Source organism: Brassica oleracea, chromosome C8 (assembly GCF_000695525.1).
Source record: "Brassica oleracea var. oleracea cultivar TO1000 chromosome C8, BOL, whole genome shotgun sequence".
Taxonomy (NCBI): Eukaryota; Viridiplantae; Streptophyta; class Magnoliopsida; order Brassicales; family Brassicaceae; genus Brassica; species Brassica oleracea.
The window spans coordinates 39,585,592-39,604,096 of record NC_027755.1 but is presented as its reverse complement, the minus strand read 5'-3'; the positions used below and the strand labels follow the sequence as shown (position 1 = coordinate 39,604,096).

General features: G+C 37.9%; 5 protein-coding genes across 9 annotated transcripts; 4 read left to right on the top strand and 1 right to left on the bottom strand.

Annotated features, from left to right (window-relative positions):
• The first annotated feature begins 1,097 nt into the window (after positions 1 to 1,097).
• LOC106310700 (transcription factor MYB86-like) lies at positions 1,098 to 2,567 on the top strand. The gene is made up of 3 exons (XM_013747926.1): positions 1,098 to 1,380; positions 1,472 to 1,601; positions 1,739 to 2,567. Exons 1-3 carry the CDS (start codon positions 1,248 to 1,250, stop codon positions 2,460 to 2,462), a joined length of 987 nt encoding a protein of 328 aa, XP_013603380.1. The 5' UTR covers positions 1,098 to 1,247; the 3' UTR covers positions 2,463 to 2,567.
• Positions 2,568 to 5,268: 2,701 nt separating this feature from the next.
• Positions 5,269 to 6,214, top strand: LOC106311540 (germin-like protein subfamily 2 member 1). The gene is made up of 2 exons (XM_013748738.1): positions 5,269 to 5,477; positions 5,540 to 6,214. The coding sequence occupies exons 1-2, from the start codon at positions 5,372 to 5,374 to the stop codon at positions 6,082 to 6,084; spliced, it is 651 nt and encodes a 216-aa protein (XP_013604192.1). The 5' UTR covers positions 5,269 to 5,371; the 3' UTR covers positions 6,085 to 6,214.
• Positions 6,215 to 6,999: 785 nt separating this feature from the next.
• Positions 7,000 to 12,333, bottom strand: LOC106311538 (phytochrome A-like). Of its 5 annotated transcripts, XM_013748736.1 has the most exons (6): positions 11,762 to 12,333; positions 11,613 to 11,672; positions 11,402 to 11,502; positions 9,147 to 11,212; positions 7,529 to 8,642; positions 7,000 to 7,450 (listed from the first exon to the last, which is right to left on the bottom strand). In XM_013748736.1, exons 4-6 carry the CDS (start codon positions 11,200 to 11,202, stop codon positions 7,249 to 7,251), a joined length of 3,372 nt encoding a protein of 1,123 aa, XP_013604190.1. In that variant the 5' UTR covers positions 11,203 to 11,212; positions 11,402 to 11,502; positions 11,613 to 11,672; positions 11,762 to 12,333; the 3' UTR covers positions 7,000 to 7,248. The 5 variants fall into 5 exon arrangements, with proteins under 5 accessions (XP_013604190.1, XP_013604187.1, XP_013604189.1 ...); XM_013748733.1 differs by having other exon boundaries at positions 11,613 to 12,333; XM_013748735.1 differs by lacking the exon at positions 11,613 to 11,672.
• An 888-nt stretch (positions 12,334 to 13,221) lies between these two features.
• Positions 13,222 to 14,103, top strand: LOC106311541 (60S ribosomal protein L21-1-like). The gene is made up of 2 exons (XM_013748739.1): positions 13,222 to 13,499; positions 13,735 to 14,103. The coding sequence occupies exons 1-2, from the start codon at positions 13,263 to 13,265 to the stop codon at positions 13,990 to 13,992; spliced, it is 495 nt and encodes a 164-aa protein (XP_013604193.1). The 5' UTR covers positions 13,222 to 13,262; the 3' UTR covers positions 13,993 to 14,103.
• Positions 14,104 to 14,420: 317 nt separating this feature from the next.
• On the top strand, positions 14,421 to 17,966 carry LOC106311539 (probable serine/threonine-protein kinase At1g09600). Its single transcript, XM_013748737.1, has 7 exons — positions 14,421 to 15,132; positions 15,274 to 15,558; positions 16,019 to 16,564; positions 16,649 to 16,749; positions 16,844 to 16,931; positions 17,195 to 17,578; positions 17,678 to 17,966. Exons 1-7 carry the CDS (start codon positions 14,638 to 14,640, stop codon positions 17,855 to 17,857), a joined length of 2,079 nt encoding a protein of 692 aa, XP_013604191.1. The 5' UTR covers positions 14,421 to 14,637; the 3' UTR covers positions 17,858 to 17,966.
• Positions 17,967 to 18,505: the final 539 nt, after the last annotated feature.

Genomic DNA, 18,505 nt, shown 5'->3' with positions numbered 1-18,505 from the left:
ACTTATATGGATATTAAAAGAAAGAAACTCTTAAAAGATCATGAAAAATCTCCAGTACTACTTTCATGAATTTTTATTTTTTAAACTCTAAAATAGTGGGAATGTATTCAACTGAGAGTTTCAGGTGATTTGTATTAAAATGACAAATCCACTGTTATTGAAACATGAATTTTAAAAACTCATTTAAAATCCACTGTTATTGAATTTGACATTTATTAAAGTACTCTGAAATCCACTGTTATTGAAAATATTTTAAGCTGTGGAGTTTTAAAGTTTTCAGGTGATTTTAGGGTGTTTGGGTATGATTTCTTAGTTAAAAAAATTAAAACTCAAATCCCATAGTTTTAGGTGATATTCTAGAGTAGTTTAACAAAAGTCACTTAAATCTCTGTAACTTATTGAAATCATCTAAAACTTCATTAAAAATCAAATCACATCAAATGTTAAATTGGATACATCTCCCTTACATTACTGTAGATATAGATTTCTACCAGAAAAGGTTTTTGTAAACCAAAAACTTATATGGATATTAAAAGAAAGAAACTCTTAAAAGATCATGAAAAATCTCCAGTACTACTTTCATGAATTTTTATTTTTTAAACTCTAAAATAGTTGCTTAGGTCACGCTGTTTTTAGCTGCGTAGAGTGGAGTAGTTCCTAAAATCTTCGGGGACAGGTTGAACATGAATGATCATGTCTCCACTACTTAACTCACACTTTACCATCAATTTTAACTCTAAAAGAAAATACTTTTCTTGGGATTGATTGAAATTAATGTCGATCATACTTTAATTACTGCATTTGATATGACGAGTGTATGATGATGATCAGAGTGATGTAAATGTCAAAAAAAACTATTTGAACTTTCTTTGCCATTAGTGTAAGTCAATCTGACGTGGACCAATCAAAATTGTTCAACAATGCACATAACTTTAACAAAACTTCTAGAGAGAGAGATAGAGGCAAATTAAAAAGAACAAAAAAAAATCAGCAAACCATTTAATAAACCATTTTGTTTATAAAACTTTCTTAGTCCTATTAATACTCTCTCTTTATATTGAGATCTGTTACTTCATTTTCTCCATCTTTCTCTTCTCTTTCCCCTCAGATTCCATTTACCTTCAAAAGTTTCATTTACATTCTCTCAGCTCAAAAACATTTTTTCTTCCAATACTTAAAGAAAAAAACAGAGCTTTCTTCTCTTTTATTGTTACTTTTAGCTCAGCATTACAGCTTTAATAAACAAAATGGGGAGACATTCTGGCTGTTACAAACAAAAGCTGAGAAAAGGGCTTTGGTCTCCCGATGAAGACGAGAAGCTTCTCAACCACATCACCCATCACGGTCATGGCTGCTGGAGCTCTGTTCCTAAACATGCCGGTAACATTTCCAAGATATAAAAAAAAAACATAATCTAAAAAGAAGCTACTTTTTTTTGTAATAACAAATCTGATTCTTCTACTATATACAGGTTTGCAGAGATGTGGTAAAAGTTGCAGATTGAGATGGATCAATTACTTGAGACCTGATTTAAAGAGAGGAGCTTTCTCCCAAGACGAAGAGAATCTCATCGTCGAGCTACATGCAGTCCTTGGAAACAGGTAATAACTCATAATAAATAATAATTCTGTAAAAGAAAGATCATAGAAAACAGAGGATAAAGTTTATCTCTTTAGGGTTCCTCTGTTTCTATCTCTGCTCTGTTTTTTTACTCTGTTCTGTCTTTTTTTATTATCAGATGGTCACAGATTGCTGCTAAACTTCCGGGAAGAACCGACAACGAGATCAAGAATCTATGGAACTCGAATATAAAGAAGAAGCTGAAACAAAGAGGCATTGATCCAAACACACACAAACCCATCTCCGAAGTTGACAGAGAGAAGCCAACAACAAGCAGCAACGACCACATGTCTCTTAGTTCCTCCTCTGCGACTAACCAAGACTTCTTCCACGTAAGGCCATCTGATTTCTCCGACTACTTCAACTCCAACCTCGGACTTTCCGTTGATTCTTCCCTCTGCTCCATGTTTCCGGTGCAGTTTAGCACCGGAAACATGGTTGGTTCTGTGTTTCAGACACACTCGTGTGTTAAGCCTTCGATTAGTCTTCCTCCGGACAACAGTTCGAGTACTGATCAGGCAGCACCTAACTGGGAGTTTCAGACAAACAACACTTCGAGTTTCACCGACAACGGCGGTTTCACATGGTCAGTCTCAAATCTTTATCCTTCTCTAGTCAGACCTAATCATAACTTCGAGGATTTGAAATGGTCAGAGTATGTGAACACACCGATCTCTCTACCGGTCTTCGTCAAATCAGAGGCAGATTACTTAGCCAATGTTTCGAGCTTGGCAGATCCTTGGAGCCAAAGCCAGAACGAGAGTTTGAACACACCTGAAGCTAGTGACGTGTTCTGCAAGGACCTTCAGCCAATGGCCGTCTCTTTTGGTCAGTCCCTTTAGGTTTTATTTTTCTTAACTCTTTAACAGATGTAATAAAGCGAAAACATATACAATACATACGTACATATAGTGGATTTAAGTGTCTTTATTTCTATTTTAAATGTGTTTCATACGTCAAATATTATTCTTTCTTTTGCAAATCTTTCACTTTCATACTATGTACTTTTTATTTGGCTATAAAGATTATGATGTATATAGTATTATCGATGGTTCAAAAGGTCTGTCTTTGCAATTAATCTGTTGAAGAATAACGATGAACGTAATAAATCAGTTTCTTTCTGTTTCCGTGAACGAGTTGTGATCCAGAGATGCACCCTTCACCATTTTTTCAGACCTGTAAATAATTACAAGACAAAAGGAAAACATAAAATTAAAGCAAATCTGATAAATACATTACAAGCCTTAACAAGAAGTGACACTTTTTTCAAAAAAAATTGATCTAGGTTTCTGAATTCAATATTTTTGTTGTTAAAAGAACATAGCTTCGAGGATTTGACTTTGATAAACATGAAGGAAGAGATGGGATGATTTCATATTATTATTATCCTAATGTCAATTGATTTACTTTATATCAAAACTATTGTTTAATTAAGATTTCAATCCGAAACAGCCACTTTTAAATATTATAAATAACCTAACGCAATAACTTGACCGGTAAAATAAAAAATGTTCAATGTTTGTTTTGACATTAAAATTCAAAGACGATATTAGTATATTTTTAAAATAATAAGAAATTGGTTTGTCAAACACATTATTCTAATTTCGACATTATACAAATGAAAGGAAAAGATATTTAGAACTTGTTTGGCATATGAAAAAGTCAATCATCTCAGTTCAAAGTTAATCTTATTTACCGACCAACAGATTATCGTAATATGCATTTGCATTATAATAAAGTTTAGTGGAACGCAAGAGACAAAGGTGCATGTGAACCGAATAAACCAATCATTGTGTTAGTTCTGATTGGCGTATCTTATGTTGAGGATGATTAACTAACATAAACATTTGTCGCGGTTTGCTAACAATTAATAAACACTAGATTTGAACCCGCTTTTTTTTAAAAATAACATTTAAAATATAAAATAAGTTATAAAGATATATATTTAATATCAATTTTTACGTATATAATTTTATGATAATTTCAAAAAGAATTGGGATATACTATTCAATTTCGAAATTAGTTACTTAACCATATATAAAGTTTGGTCTAGACTAAATATGATAAACAAAATAATTGCATAATGGAAATGTATTTGGCTTTTTTTTTAAGAATGTTATTGTTTAGATGTATATAATGTTTCTGTTAGAAAATATCATATATGCATAAATTTAGGATAATTAGTTTAGTTTCTAATTAATGGTCTAACATAGACTTTTGTATGGTAGATAAAAAATAGGACTCTAAATTAATAGATTAGATATCTATTGTGCCCAAAAGAAATGGAGAAACAATGTCATGAAATCTTTGCATTCTTTTCTTCTATCCTATGATTTATTTACATGTACCTATACAATATTTTAGTTTTCTTACAACATATTAATATCAATAATACTTTAAAAGATGTAAATGAATTCCACTAAATCTTATTGCTATAACAGATTTATTTTCTGTTTTTTTTCTTGCTTACTTATTTTAATATGCTAGGGTTACAACTGAAAGCTGCATGCAGAACGTCGAAATGTTGATCCATGCATGAAACTTCATTGGTTGAGAAAATGATGCAAGTTTGGGATGTTGAGTTACTGCACAAAATATAAGTCTTGGACTCAATCAGAATGAGATAAAGAATGTTAGTAGTCACATATACGTAAGCTAGATGAAATTCCTCAGATTTTCATATTAACTGTTAATTACTGCATAATCAAGGTGAAAATCATCTTTAATTCCATTCATATCTGTTTCAGAAACTAAACAGATGAGAATCTAAAGCCTAATTAATTTTTTTAACAAATAAATAAATTAGGATAAAGAGATATTAACCTGTAGGAACGCGATGGAGAGCGATTCCAGAGAAATAGATGGCTCGCAGGACGTCAAGAGGGACGTCTGTTAGTATGCCAATGGCAATGATGGTGAGAGGACCCATGTAGCCTAAATTATTCACAGCACTTTTTATACACGGACCGATGATACGAACATCGACGCCAGCGGGAACCGGACACCTGTTGATGTCCCAGAAGACCCATGTTGGAGCTTTAGCCTGAGCATCCGTAGGCGCCTTTGAGTTCATCATCATCGCAGTTAGGCCTTTAGTAAAAACAAATCATATTCTGAATAGATTTTCTTATTGAACATGGTCACCATTATTACAACGTTTATACACACAACTAATTTGATCCATGAATAAAATTTATAACTTAAATGGAAACTATCCTATAATAAGAAAAAAATGCTATTGATTTATCCTTTTCACACACAATAGGATCTGTTAATCTAGAAAGTTACCGACCGATCACCTATACAACCTTTCAGAGGTTGACAAATTTTTGTATTACAACGTAGCCTATTAGTTGTTATCTTTACAAACGGGCCGGAAATGGGCTTGAAAATAAAACTTTGTTCCGAGACAGCAAACGGTGCCGTTTACGTTCTAAACAATCTAAACAATCTGATGTTTGTGCAAAATCAAGGTTTTAAACTTTTAATAATAACAAAAACGGTAAAAGTAAGACAAAAACATTTAACATGATTAGGTGAAGTCATTAAATATACATACCGTGTAATACCAAAACAGGTGTAGAGTCATTATTTTCAACAGCACAGACCTGATCTATGCGTCTAGTATACGTTGACCTTTGACTTTTATTTTTTATTTTGACAAGGCCATTCATGTTTCCTTGCTTTTAAAGCATCATCTCTCTCCGTCTACAATCTCTCTCATCACCATCAATCAAGAATCAAAAAATTCATGGCTTCACCAACTCCATTCCTCTCCATCTTCCTCTTCTTCCTCATTACAGTCTCCGCAGATCCCGACATGCTCCAAGACCTCTGCGTCGCTGATCTCTCCTCCGGTAATAAAAACTTTATTCATCTCTCATTTTCCATTTTATTTATCTTTCTTTAAAACTTTCAGGAATCAAAGTCAACGGCTTCCCTTGCAAAGACGCAGCTAACGTCACGTCCCTCGACTTCTTCTCACAAGCACTAGCGAATCCAGGTCTCACCAACAACACATTCGGTGCCTTAGTCACAGGAGCCAACGTAATGAACCTGCCAGGACTCAACACACTCGGTGTCTCCCTCTCTCGCATCGACTACGCGCCAGGTGGTTCAAACCCGCCTCACACTCACCCACGTGCCACCGAAGTCGTCTACGTCCTCCAAGGAACACTCGACGTTGGGTTTCTCACGACCGCGAACAAGCTCATCTCTCAGTCTCTCAAGAAAGGTGACGTATTTGCTTTCCCCAAAGGACTTGTTCACTTCCAGAAGAACAACGGTGACGTTCCTGCCTCTGTCATTGCTGCTTTTAATAGTCAGCTTCCTGGAACTCAGTCTCTTGGTGCTACTTTGTTCGGCTCTACGCCTCCTGTTCCTGATGAGATCTTGGCTCAAGCCTTTCAGACGTCTTCAGGAACTGTTAAACACATTAAAACTAGGTTCCAACCCAAGAAATGATGATCTTCTTCTCCAAATTCATTACATGTTTTTTTTTTTCCCCGGTTCTGTTTTAATTTATGTTGTGCAGTGAAACCAATAACTGATCTTTGTTTGTGCATTTTTGAGTTCCATTGTCACATTTACGATCTACTGTTGTGAACAAACGCGAAATCAGCTTTGAAGAAAGCTAATCAACATAATAGTAAAACACTCAGGCAAATACCTGTTTAGAGTTTGTATGTTGATTATATGAATGAATAATTAACAATCTACATTCGTATTTATACTGGCCTCAAAATTTAATATTCATTTTCTCTTTAGGAAAACATCTGTATCCCACTAAAACTATTTTTTTTCTAATCGTAAAAGGCATGCCGGCCAAGTCCAAATGTGGTATTTTACTCATGCACAAATATTTAAGTTACTTCAAAAATCAACATCTTCTGTGCATGGTCCGAATTTATTTTTTTGATTTCTAGTTGACTAGAAACAGCCAAACAGGTAAAGCTGATGTTAGTTGATCTTATTAAAAAACTTCCAACTATAATATGAAAGCAGGTAAGCTACTTATCTGGCCCTTTATATCAACCTGAGAGTCTCTCACATATGGACCTAATAAAACTGATTTGATTAATTGATAAGATCAAAAGTTTTATACTTCCTCCCATGTGGTGCTTTCAAATCTAAGTGCATTTCCATATGGCCAGCTAGTTAGATTCGTGTAGAATGCCAGCTAGCTAGATTCCTGTAGAATGTACAATTCTGTCTGCATCTTTATGGAGTTAAGCTAAAGCCAACTGTTTAAAACAAATGATTCTTGCAACATACTGAAGGAAATGGTCATACATTACCTCTAAACTCTAGCCTGTTGCATTAACTTGAGGCATAGACTCAGAGATGATATCAGTAGAGACATTCCTTGAATGGTTTCTGTAACTTTTGATCACCACTGACTATAAATTACCTCAATAATCATACATCATTTTTTGAATAATACATCATGAAACCAAAACACTTCACAGGAGATTAGATATACATCCATATTTACAGCTTAAGATAACAGAAGATGTAAATGGATGGATATTTCATCGTTATTGAAAACAAAAGCAATAAGGAAAGTTACAAACAAAGAGAATGACCATCATATCAATCCACAACACACCCTTTTTCTCTTTTGGGTGACTATTTGCTTGCTGCAGCGAGTTCTGCAGTGATAATGAAACTAGACTTCCCAGCTTCTCTCAAGTACTGAACATCTCCATTCATCAGCTTCACCAGTTTCCTGCTAACCATCAAGCTTAACCCTTCCTCCGACACATCTTCCTCACTCCCAAACATTTGGTGTAGCAAAAACTCTGGTAACCCAGCTCCGGTATGCGTTATCCTGTTTTCATCAACACAACAATCTCCTCAATGCACACATTCTAATAACATCATATTATGTAATTCATTAATATTTTACCTGATCTCTAAATAAGCAAGATGCACTGATCTCCCAAGCTGATCTTTCCTCAAGGAAGCTGTGACAGTTAGCTGACGTCCGGATGGTGTAAAGTTAACAGCCATCAACATGATATCTGCAAGAACTTGTTGAAGCCTAATACTATCTCCATACAGAGTTTCAGACATTACTTCTTCCTTTGTTTCATTAGTTACGCAAACGTTCTTTCCGTTGCTATTCATCATTACTTGACTTGTGGAAGCAGTCAGCACTTCGTTTAAGGTGAACTCTTTCATTTCAAGATCCAAGCATCCTTCAATGATGCTTTCAAGATCAGAATCATTAAGAATCTTGCTGAGTTGCTTCTCACACAAACCGCTAGTTTGCAAGATCCTTCTCTGCTCAGGACCTAACTCAGTCCCCTCCATCATCTTCCTTGCAAACATGATCCCAGACAACGGATTCCGAATCTCTCTTTTTATATAAGCCAAAGCCTTTAGTCTCTTCAGCGCAGTACGCTCAGCTAGACGCTGCACGTGAAGCGCTTGCTGCAGCTCATAACTAGCAAGTTGCAAGAAACAGAACACCCCAGTCACCGGACCTTCCCTGTCAAGCTTCTTACTCACACACAGCAAACACTCCACATACTTCCCACCACTCGTAAAAAAACCAAACGGCACTTTCTCAGCTTCCTGACTTGTCACCACAGCATTGTTCAGCACAATCCCAAGGTTCACAAACGCTTCTTGATTCTTGAGACGACAGCACGACTTCTTTTGAGTTCCAAAGACTTCTCCCAACAGCATCTTCTCCACCACCTCCTCACGCTTCAAGCCGGTTAGCTTTGACATTGCTGGATTCCACTCCGTGCACCACCCGGACTCGTCGGTTCCGAATATGGGCGGGATCAGAGGGTTTGGGTTTTGGATGATGGCCTTGTAGTCACCTTCGATACGAGTGAACTTGTCCATCACGGTCTTCTGTGCGGTGAGATCATGGGCTACGAAACATACACCAACCACGTTTTCGTGGAGGTCTTTGCTTGCGCATGCGTTTACAACTAAACTTATTGGTCCAGCATCCGTTCTTGACAGATGTGTCTTGATCTCAAACTGAACATTCTGCTCCTCAGTTCCTACATATATATACAACCGAAGTTTATCAGCATTTTGAGGGAGAAAAAGGAAAATAAAACACCAAACAGTGTCAAATAGTTGAAACTAGACATGCCGGTTCTGTTAGTTCGGTTCAACATAAATATTACAAATTAATCCAAAATAAAGTTTGTTTCGGTATTTTGTTAGTTCGGTTTTCGAAAATCCTATATACGTTTTTGATTTCGGTTAGATTTTGGTTTAGTTTTGTTAAAATTTCAGATAATTCGGTTTGAAATTTATTTAGTTCGGTTAGTTTGGTTCGGTTTTTGTAGTATGGTCTGGGTATATATTTTAAAAAAGAAGAAAACCGAAGTAACCGGTTGGCGAACAAAACTATTTTTTATGGAAAACCTACTGAATAGAATCAAACTTCTAACCAAACTAACCAAAATTAGGTTCGGTTCGGCAGCTTTGGTTCAAAATACCAGGCGAGTTGAAATATTCTTAGCAAAACTCAGTGCAAGTAAAGGAAGAGAAGTTACCTTCTAATGCATTCTCTAACATCCTCTGAACGATATCCACCGAAGAATCTTCAACAAGTGTGAGGAGATGCTTCCCAATCGCTTCATCAACAGGAAGACCAGTCAGCTCAGCAATCTTCGTGTTCCAACCATTAACCAACCCATCAGAATCAACCGCCAATATCGGCACAGTAGCAGTCTCAATCAAACGAACCATCTCACTAGTCACAGCTTCTAGTTCTTGTATACCGTCAATCTTCAGATCATTAAGCTTCGAGTGAATAATATTCGTATTCACATCGGTAGCTTCACCATCCTTGAAAGCATTCCTCAGAATAAGCTGCAATGAATGTATAGCATCCATCTCATAGTCCTTCCAAGGCAAACTCCTCGTCTTAACCACTTCAAGAAAGGCCTTGAACGATGACCTGGGGTGCATTCTCCTCGCGTCATCTCTATCATCTGGATCATGCTTCGCACCTCCCCATCTCACTTCACCAGCTGTATGAGAACGGAACCAGAAAATCATGTCTTTGGAAGATATCCTCACCGCCGCCATTCCGCATACTGAATCCCCAAGAGCCAAAGCTCCTGGGAACCCAGCGTCATGCAAGCTATCAGTGCTTAGACCGGTTGAATCAGCGTGGTGTTCACACAACCAAAAAGCTATCTCTTGTAGATGAAACTCGCTTGGAGTTTTTCCAAGCTTCCATACTTTTTCTTTATACAAAAGAGCTGCTCCGTCGCATTTCACAAGGTCCATTATATTGGGACTCTGAGAGACAATCCCCAGAGGAGCATCGCGCATCAGCATATCGCATAAGAGCGTCTGCGTGCGGAGAATGTTCTTCTCCACGATCTGGTTCTCCAGCTCCACCTCTTTGTTAACGTGTATCGCAAACACTTGAGCTAGAAACTCGCAGGCGTACCTGAGAGGAAACGGGACAAACCTCGGAGTTGTGTTGTGACAAACCACCAAACCCCATAGCCTCTTTCTCTTTTGAGGCGTAGTAGTAGCTTCTCCATCTTCTTCCTCGTTAACTACAACCGCCATAACAAGAGATGCAATAGAATCCATATTGGCCATGTACTGCAAATGGCAGGTGTGCGGCGCTCTAAGGGTAGAGCCGCACAAGGTGAGATCAAAGGATAGCTTCTCGTCTTGAAGCACCTTCACATGTTTTGCGTTGCAGTCAACGATCATCCGAACTTTGTTCTTCATAAAAAGAAACCGAGCCGCTTGAGGGATATCAGTGGCTGGATAATGCAGACCAAGATAAGGCTCAAGACCGGGTTTCGTCACCTCGGAGACAACTTCGCCGTGATCATCCTCATGAAACTTATAAGCCATCACTCTGTCGTATCCAGTGAGCTCAAAAACCTCTTGAACCATCGTATCGCAAAGCCTCTCCATGCTGCCGCTAGGCAAAGACTGCAGCCTAGTGATCGCTTTCGCAGCTAGTTTGTAAGATTGCAACGCACCAGCAGCCGTCATGGGAACTTCGTAAGGCTTCACCGGTTCAAAGTCGACTATAATGCTCCCTGTGACCCTATGCACAATCGCGTAAAACGGCTTCGCGGAAGTCCTGCAGTGGACTAGAATGGGATTCAGAAGAGAGACGTCTCCGAATCCAAGAGCCTTCTGCAGCGCAGAGGCGCTAGGAGCAGTGAAGAGGCTCCTTATATCCGTCCCAACGCCTAGAACAGAGTTCTCGCCGACGCTGGGGACCGCGTGACTAGCCATAGTCAAGAGCTCAGGGGCGTTTTCGCTGTACGCGATGACTTTGAAGGTCTTGTCATCCAAGGCGAGCAAACAGCCGAAGGGCTGGATCAGCTTTCCCTTTTGTATGTGATGGAGATATGTCGTGGTCACCTTGTCGGACCTCGGCGGCTGGTTGTTCTCCACAGCTGGGGTGGTTACACGCACTGAGGTTGAGTAATCAAAGGAACTGCCTCCTGACTCCTCGAAGTCAGCATGGAGCTTTGCGTCAACGGTGGTCTGTGCAATGATCCTAGCGCTGTGTCTTGATCGCCTTGAGGAGCCCTCAGAGGACTGAGTTGGCCTAGAGCCTGACATGTTTTTTTGCCTGACACCAGAGACAAGACAACAAAAACTAAATTGCAAGTAAAAGTTAAAAACAAAACATTCATACCTCTCTAAGTATATGATACTAACAATGACGAGGATCTTAATTAATTTGCCTATCAATATTCAAATACAGCTACATATATAATAGAATAGATAGGTTAATTCTTATGAGAATTTATAGCTATACCTTTAGGAAAGGAGCGATAAAGTCCCACCAGCGAAAGCAACTTCGAGAGTGAAGAACGCTAATAGATAGAGACTGTTGGGATGCTTCTTGTTATAAATGGTCTTATAAAAACAAACACACACATCAAAAGCCAGATCAAAAGAGACCTCTCTGTTTTCAGAAAACAGATTCTTTTTTTTTTTTTTAGATAATTAACTTAAAAGGTACTGACAAGTTTAAGAAACTAAGACGGGGAAAAAAGCTAGGGTGAGAGTCCAGCTTCTGACAAGCACTAAGAATAAAAACAATAGAAGAAAGATTCGATATTTATATGTAAAATCAAGAAAAGTAAGAGACCATGATGAGAACTTGTCTACTCACACTCTTTAGAGGTCTTTCTTCTAAAGCTTGACCTCGATGACCGCCTCTCAACTTGTGCTGCTTTCTCTCTTCTCTATTATTTGTGCTCCCTAGCACAGACGACGACGATGAATGGGACCACTTATATACGTACGCACATGTATTGGATGAGTATGGGGCACTCTGTTTTATATTTTTAAATGGGAAATCATTTTAAAAAAAAAGAAGCTCACTTTGGAGAAAGGACGAATCTCACACATAAATCAAGAACAAGGTCGGCTTCGTCGGTAACATTTTTCTCGCCAAAACAGAACGGTGGCCCAAGAAATATGAAAATAGGAAGGAAAAAAAAAACTCTTTTTCTCTCTAATTTTCTGGAGTTAAATCCATTTAAACTGATTTATTTGTATACAGAGGTAACTATCACTGTGGAAGTGGGAAGAACAAATTGAAGATGATCTCAATCTGGTCAAAGAGAATCATCCAAAGGATAAGATGAAAATTAGAAAAAAAATATCAATAAGAAGACAAAAGTAGTTTTAATGAAGGCAATGACCAGAAGTGGAAAGTGGAGTTAGGTTGGAAGACGTTAGACGACAACGCTAGTGTTATGGTCTTCACGATTTTTTGTACTTTGGAGTTGCCTCTCTGGCTGGGATGATCCACATTAAAATAATGGACCATTCCAAATTTGTATTCATTGTTTTGTTTTAGAGTTTCACAGTGATACATGAGTAACATGATGGTTAGTAGTGTTAACTCCAATTTTTATTTTGTTTTCCTTTAATAGAATGATAAAATACTTTTGGAAGTGATATAGTTTGAAATGTTAGTTTTTTTAGTCGACTTTGCTATTACTTCTGTAAATGTGATAGGTTATTAAAACAATACCAGTACTGACATGATTAGCTGTATCCGAGTAGATATGCTTATTACTAAACATGATTAAAGTAAGATTTTGCTTAGATTTAACAATATAAATAATCACTAAACATGATTTAGTGTCATATAACAGTTTATGTCTGCCAACTTGTTTATATTTAAAACAAAAGGAGCTTAACAAATCTATAAAAGTCTCAAAAGAATTGCCAAATAATAAAAGTGTAAATGACAACTATATACAGAATTGGTTAATGTCATCAAAGCCCCATGGGACCCTTCTCTATGCCTTCCACAAGAAAGAAAGAGAAAAAAAAATCTTTTAGTGCAAATTTGCTAACAAATTTTCCTTGCAGCTTACATTGTTTAGGTTTATAGTTTTGTATGGTTACTTGGTTTAATTTGAACCTTATGTTAGTTTGGGGCTAAAATACATAAATTCTACAGACAAAAGTTAGTTAATTAACGGTTTAAACAGTTAAGCCCAAATCTATGACTAGGAGAACAAACAAATAGGCCCAAGTCTTCAGACAAGGCCCGTTAAAGAAACCCTAAAGACAAAAAGACATATAAATAAGCTGTCTTTCTCATTTCGTAAGTTCGGCGGCTTCTAGCTTTTCTTCATTTGTTCGCTCGGGAAAAAATGCCGGCAGGACATGGAGTTCGTGCTCGAACGAGGGATCTGTTCGCGAGGGGGTTCAGGAAGAAGGGTACAATTCCATTGTCCACGTCCCTCAGGACCTTCAAGGTCGGCGAATACGTCGATGTTAAAGTGAATGGCGCCATCCACAAGGGTATGCCTCACAAGTTCTACCACGGTCGGACTGGTCGTGTCTGGAACGTTACCAAACGTGCTGTTGGTGTCGAAGTCAACAAACAGGTCTGATGGATGATGTCTCGTCTCTTATGTTTACATTATTATATGTAAATGTTACTACACTGCGTCAATCTTATTGTTAGATTAAGATTTGAGCTTTAATTAGATTAGTGACAGTTAACCATAAAACTCGTCTTTGTTTTTCTATTGGTCTATGTTTGGTCTTATGTAGTAGTGAATCTCTTGGTGGATAACGTGATTGACTAAATTAAATGTTTGGTGGTTGTGTGTGTTTTAGATTGGGAACAGGATCATAAAGAAGAGGCTTCATGTGCGTGTGGAGCATGTGCAGCAGTCTAGATGTGCGGAAGAGTTCAAACTGAGGATAAAGAAAAACGATGAGTTGAAAGCTGCAGCCAAAGCCAAAGGCGAGACAATAAGCACCAAGAGGCAGCCTAAAGGACCCAAACCAGGATTCATGGTCGAAGGTATGACCTTGGAGTCTGTCACCCCAATTCCTTACGACGTCGTCAACGACCTCAAGGGAGGCTACTAGTTCTTTTCTACTTTCTTTCCTGTTCTTGCTGTGTGTGTTTGGAACTCTGCATTTGTAGCCACTTGAACCAAGAATATGATTTATATGAGAATTTTGGAGTCCAGATTTTCATTTTGTGTGGAATTGTTTTAATTATAATTCAATTTTGTTTATCCAACCAAGTAGCCTAAACTTGTGTTTATGAGAATAATAGTTGACCAGTATGAATATCATCTGAGGAGAGATACCGTTGTAGACCGGCTGCTTGTTTGTATTGTAGCTTTTGGTTATTCTGTTTGCTCAATGAGTTTCCTAAAATAGATACAGAGAAAGAAACCTCTTACCTAAATCCTCTTATAGGCTATTTCTGGAACCACTCATATTCCAACCTCTCTCTCTCTCTCCATTATTGTTTCTACGTTTTTGCATTTCTTTTAGATCTTCAAAACCTTCTCTTCCTCATTCTTCTAGGGTTTCCTTACATTTGTTCTTAGGATTTACGCACTTGGTAGCAATTCCAAAGGCACATCTGATCCATAAAGTAATAAGCCTTGCTCCCTTGGTTATGGAAGAAATTGATATATTCAATAATAGAAAAAAAGAAGCATAGGGAGGCTAATCAAACCATACAGTTTCCTGGTTCCGATCAGGAAACTGTGGAGAATTATGGGCTGCAAATTCTCCAAAGGAATACGAGCAAATGATAGCATCAGCAACCAGAACATTGACAACAACAACATTGTGAAGGAGAGAAGAAGCAAGCCTAAAAAAACCTCAAAGAAGAAGAAAAAGCCTGCTTCATCCAGCATAGTCAATGTAGGATCCGAGGAAACTCAAGGCTTTATCAATGCCAGCAACAGCAAGGAAGAAGCCACCTTGAAGCTCCTAATACCCATTGATGCCAAGAATCCAACCCCCATATCATCTAATGAAGAGGGTGAGAACAAGATGGTGAATATTGAAAGAAAATCTTCCAGGTCTGTCTTCCAGAGACGTGAGGCATTGCAACAACCTAGGATGACTAGAATAAGCAGTGTTAGTAATGGAGAAAGAGGTGCTCAGGTTATGGCTGGTTGGCCTTCTTGGTTAGCATCTGTTGCTGGAGAAGCTATCAATGGATGGATTCCACGCAAGCCAGATTCTTTCGAAAAGTTGGAGAAGGTTAGTTATTTTGTTTATTTATATATTTGAGATCAATGTTCAAGAAGTCGCTAGGTTTAGGCGCCCTATAGAGAATTATTGTTTATGCTGTTGCCTAGCCCATTTTTTGAACCTTGATTGACATTGTTGGTTTACTGGTAGATTGGACAAGGGACATATAGCAGTGTGTACAAAGCCAGGGACCTAGAGACAAACCAAATAGTTGCACTGAAGAAAGTGCGGTTTGCTAATATGGATCCTGACAGTGTTCGGTTCATGGCAAGAGAAATCATCATCCTTAGAAGGCTTGACCATCCCAACGTTATGAAGCTTGAGGGTTTGATCACTTCCGGGGTATCAGGGAGTATGTATCTTATATTTGAATATATGGAACATGATCTCTCAGGCCTTGCTTCAACACCTGGTGTTAAGTTCTCTGAGCCACAGGTATTGTTCTATTATATGTGGTTTAGTGCAGGTCGGTTCGGGTTATTCGAGTTGAGGTGTTTAGGAATCTGACATTTTAGGATTCGGGTCGGTTTCTATTTCTTTTAGTAAAATCCCAAGGGAATCAAATTAGAAATAGCTCAGATTTGGTTTAAAGCCAAAAACTCGAGTTAAATCCAAAAAATAAAAAATAAAAAATATTCAGGCAATTTGGATTTTTGAATATTTTTATTTATAAATAATGTATATACAAAAAAAATTAAAAAAAATATATTTTTTATATTTTGAATATTCGGTTATTTGTTCGGTTTTCGGTTCAGTTTTTTGGTTTCTCGTGTTTAGAAGAATAGGAACTGTCGGATTTTTGTAAATTTCGGTCCAGTTTCTGTTTTTTGGTTACAGATAATATGCCTAGGACTAACGTGGAGGGTTTTTATCTAAAACATTGTGTGTTTGGCAGATTAAATGCTATATGAAACAGTTGCTACATGGTCTTGAACACTGTCACAGCCGAGGTGTATTGCACCGTGACATCAAAGGCTCGAATCTTCTCCTCGACCAAAACAACAATCTCAAAATTGGAGATTTCGGTCTTGCCAACTTTTACGGCCCCCATCAGAAGCAGCCTCTCACTAGCCGTGTTGTAACTTTGTGGTACCGTCCACCTGAACTCTTGCTAGGGTCAACAGACTACGGCATTACTGTGGACATGTGGAGCACAGGATGCATTCTAGCAGAACTATTTAATGGGAAGCCTATCATGCCTGGAAGAACTGAGGTAGAACAACTACACAAGATCTTCAAACTCTGTGGCTCACCTTCTGAAGACTATTGGAAAAGATCTAAACTTCCAGATGCGACCATTTTTAAACCTCAGCATCCTTACAAGAGGTGTGTAGCCGAGACGTTTAAGAGTCTTCCTTCTTCAGCTTTAGCACTAGTTGAGGTTCTTCTAGCTGTTGAGCCAGATGTCCGTGGAACCACGGCTATTGCCCTTCAAAGCGAGGTACAAGCTATGATTAGGATTATATTATTGCAAGTCTTTTTCCTTCTTGTCTCACACTATGTTCTTGTTTCGTTCTTTTATCAGTTCTTTACCACAGAGCCTTTTGCAAGCGAGCCATCAAGTTTACCAAAGTACCAACCGAGAAAGGAAAGTGATGTGAAGCTTCGAGAGGAGGAAGCAAGACGGTAAGATTCAGATTCTACTAGTATCATAGTGTTAACATAAAAAGGTTCTTCTATAACCAACACTGACACACCTCAATTTTCTCTTATTAATCAGAAAGAAAGGCACAAGCAGTAAACAGAATGAGTCAAAACAAGTATCAAGAGAATCTAAAGCCAATGGCGAGTTACTACCATCAATACAAGTATGTATTCTCTCATAATAGACATACTGTTGTTTATTGTCAGTGTTCTAAAATCGCTCTAGGCGTTGCCTAGGCACTCCTCGGATCTAAATGAAACAATTTTTAGACCGGTTTTGAAATAAAAAAAAATTGGTTGTAGGCGTTCAAAAATCGGTTTAAACTCGTCTAAACAATAATCGTCTATAAGGCAGCCTAGCGAATTTTTACAATATAGTTTATAGTCATGTAATCTTATCTTTTGGTTTATTTTCTTGTTTAAAAAGAAACCTCAAGGGCAGAGTAGCCAGACAGGATTGAGTGAAAAGCTCAATACTAATGAAGATGCAGCACTGAAGAGTGGAACCACAGAAAACGGATACACGAGGTATGGTCTGTCCTCTGTTAATAGAAGTGGAGAGAGTGTCATGATGGGTTCGAGTCGGTCACCAAGAAAAGAACTGAGGACACAACGTTCTTTTGTTCAACGAGGAGCACCACAATTATCAAAGTTCTCAAACTCAGTAGCTGCTAGAGATGCATCACATTTCTCTGTAGCAAATCCACGGTGGCTTGAAGATAGTTATAATAATAACAAAGGGGATGGTGACTGGTCTCAACGTCTGCTGGTTAAACCAAAATATTCTACAAAAGACAAAGAATCCAAACGAGTAAGCAGAACATCTTGATTCTTGACCATTATTGTGTGTTTTGCTTTGCTTGGGAAGAAAGAAACTCTGTGGGCTAATCATAGTATTTGTTATCTTTAGGGTCACGGTGAGAAGATTGAGAGAATGAACTACTCAGGGCCATTGGTTTCTAATGGAGGAAACTTGGATGATATGTTGAAAGAGCATGAAAGACTGATTCAGTTAGCTGTTCGAAAAGCTCGGGATAAGAAGACGAACAGGGACGATAACGGACTGACTCAAGCATGTCTTGCAGTGTAGAAAAGACGGTCGATCTTCGGTGACGTCTTGTGTAAAGTTGAAAGATTAAATCCTGTAATTTATTTATTTTTTTAACCTATTCTAACGGTACTACCGACTTGTACTCAAACCCCATCATTATGTTCATACATTGAACCAGCTGTGATGTCTTTGCCAAGTAGTATCTATCCTTCCCTTCATGTCTAAGCATAAACCCAACTTCACCATTTATTTCAGTAGCATACTTCTACAACTATATAGAAAAAGGTCGAAACTTTTAAAGAACCCAAGTTCTTGAATTCGAATCAGATAATGAGTAGATCAACTCAACGCCACGAGCTCAAGATTCTCCTAATTTATTTTCTTGCGGCTTTCATTCTCTCCATCACGAAACGCTTACATCTTCACTGGAACACCAGACTCCAGAAGAGACAAGATCAGGGGGTTGCGCTGGTGCCTTTAATAAGCTACCACGCTCCTTCGCTCAAGCCCTGATTCATTACTCTACTTCAGTTTTTTTTTTTGAAACACAAACATTCATTACTCATTCAGAGAGTTAGGTAACATTTAAAGCATACAATACTTGTTCATCAGCTAGACAATTCTTAGCCAACATATCAGCTTCCCTATTTTTCTCTCTAGAAATCCATCGAAAAGCAACAGAATCAA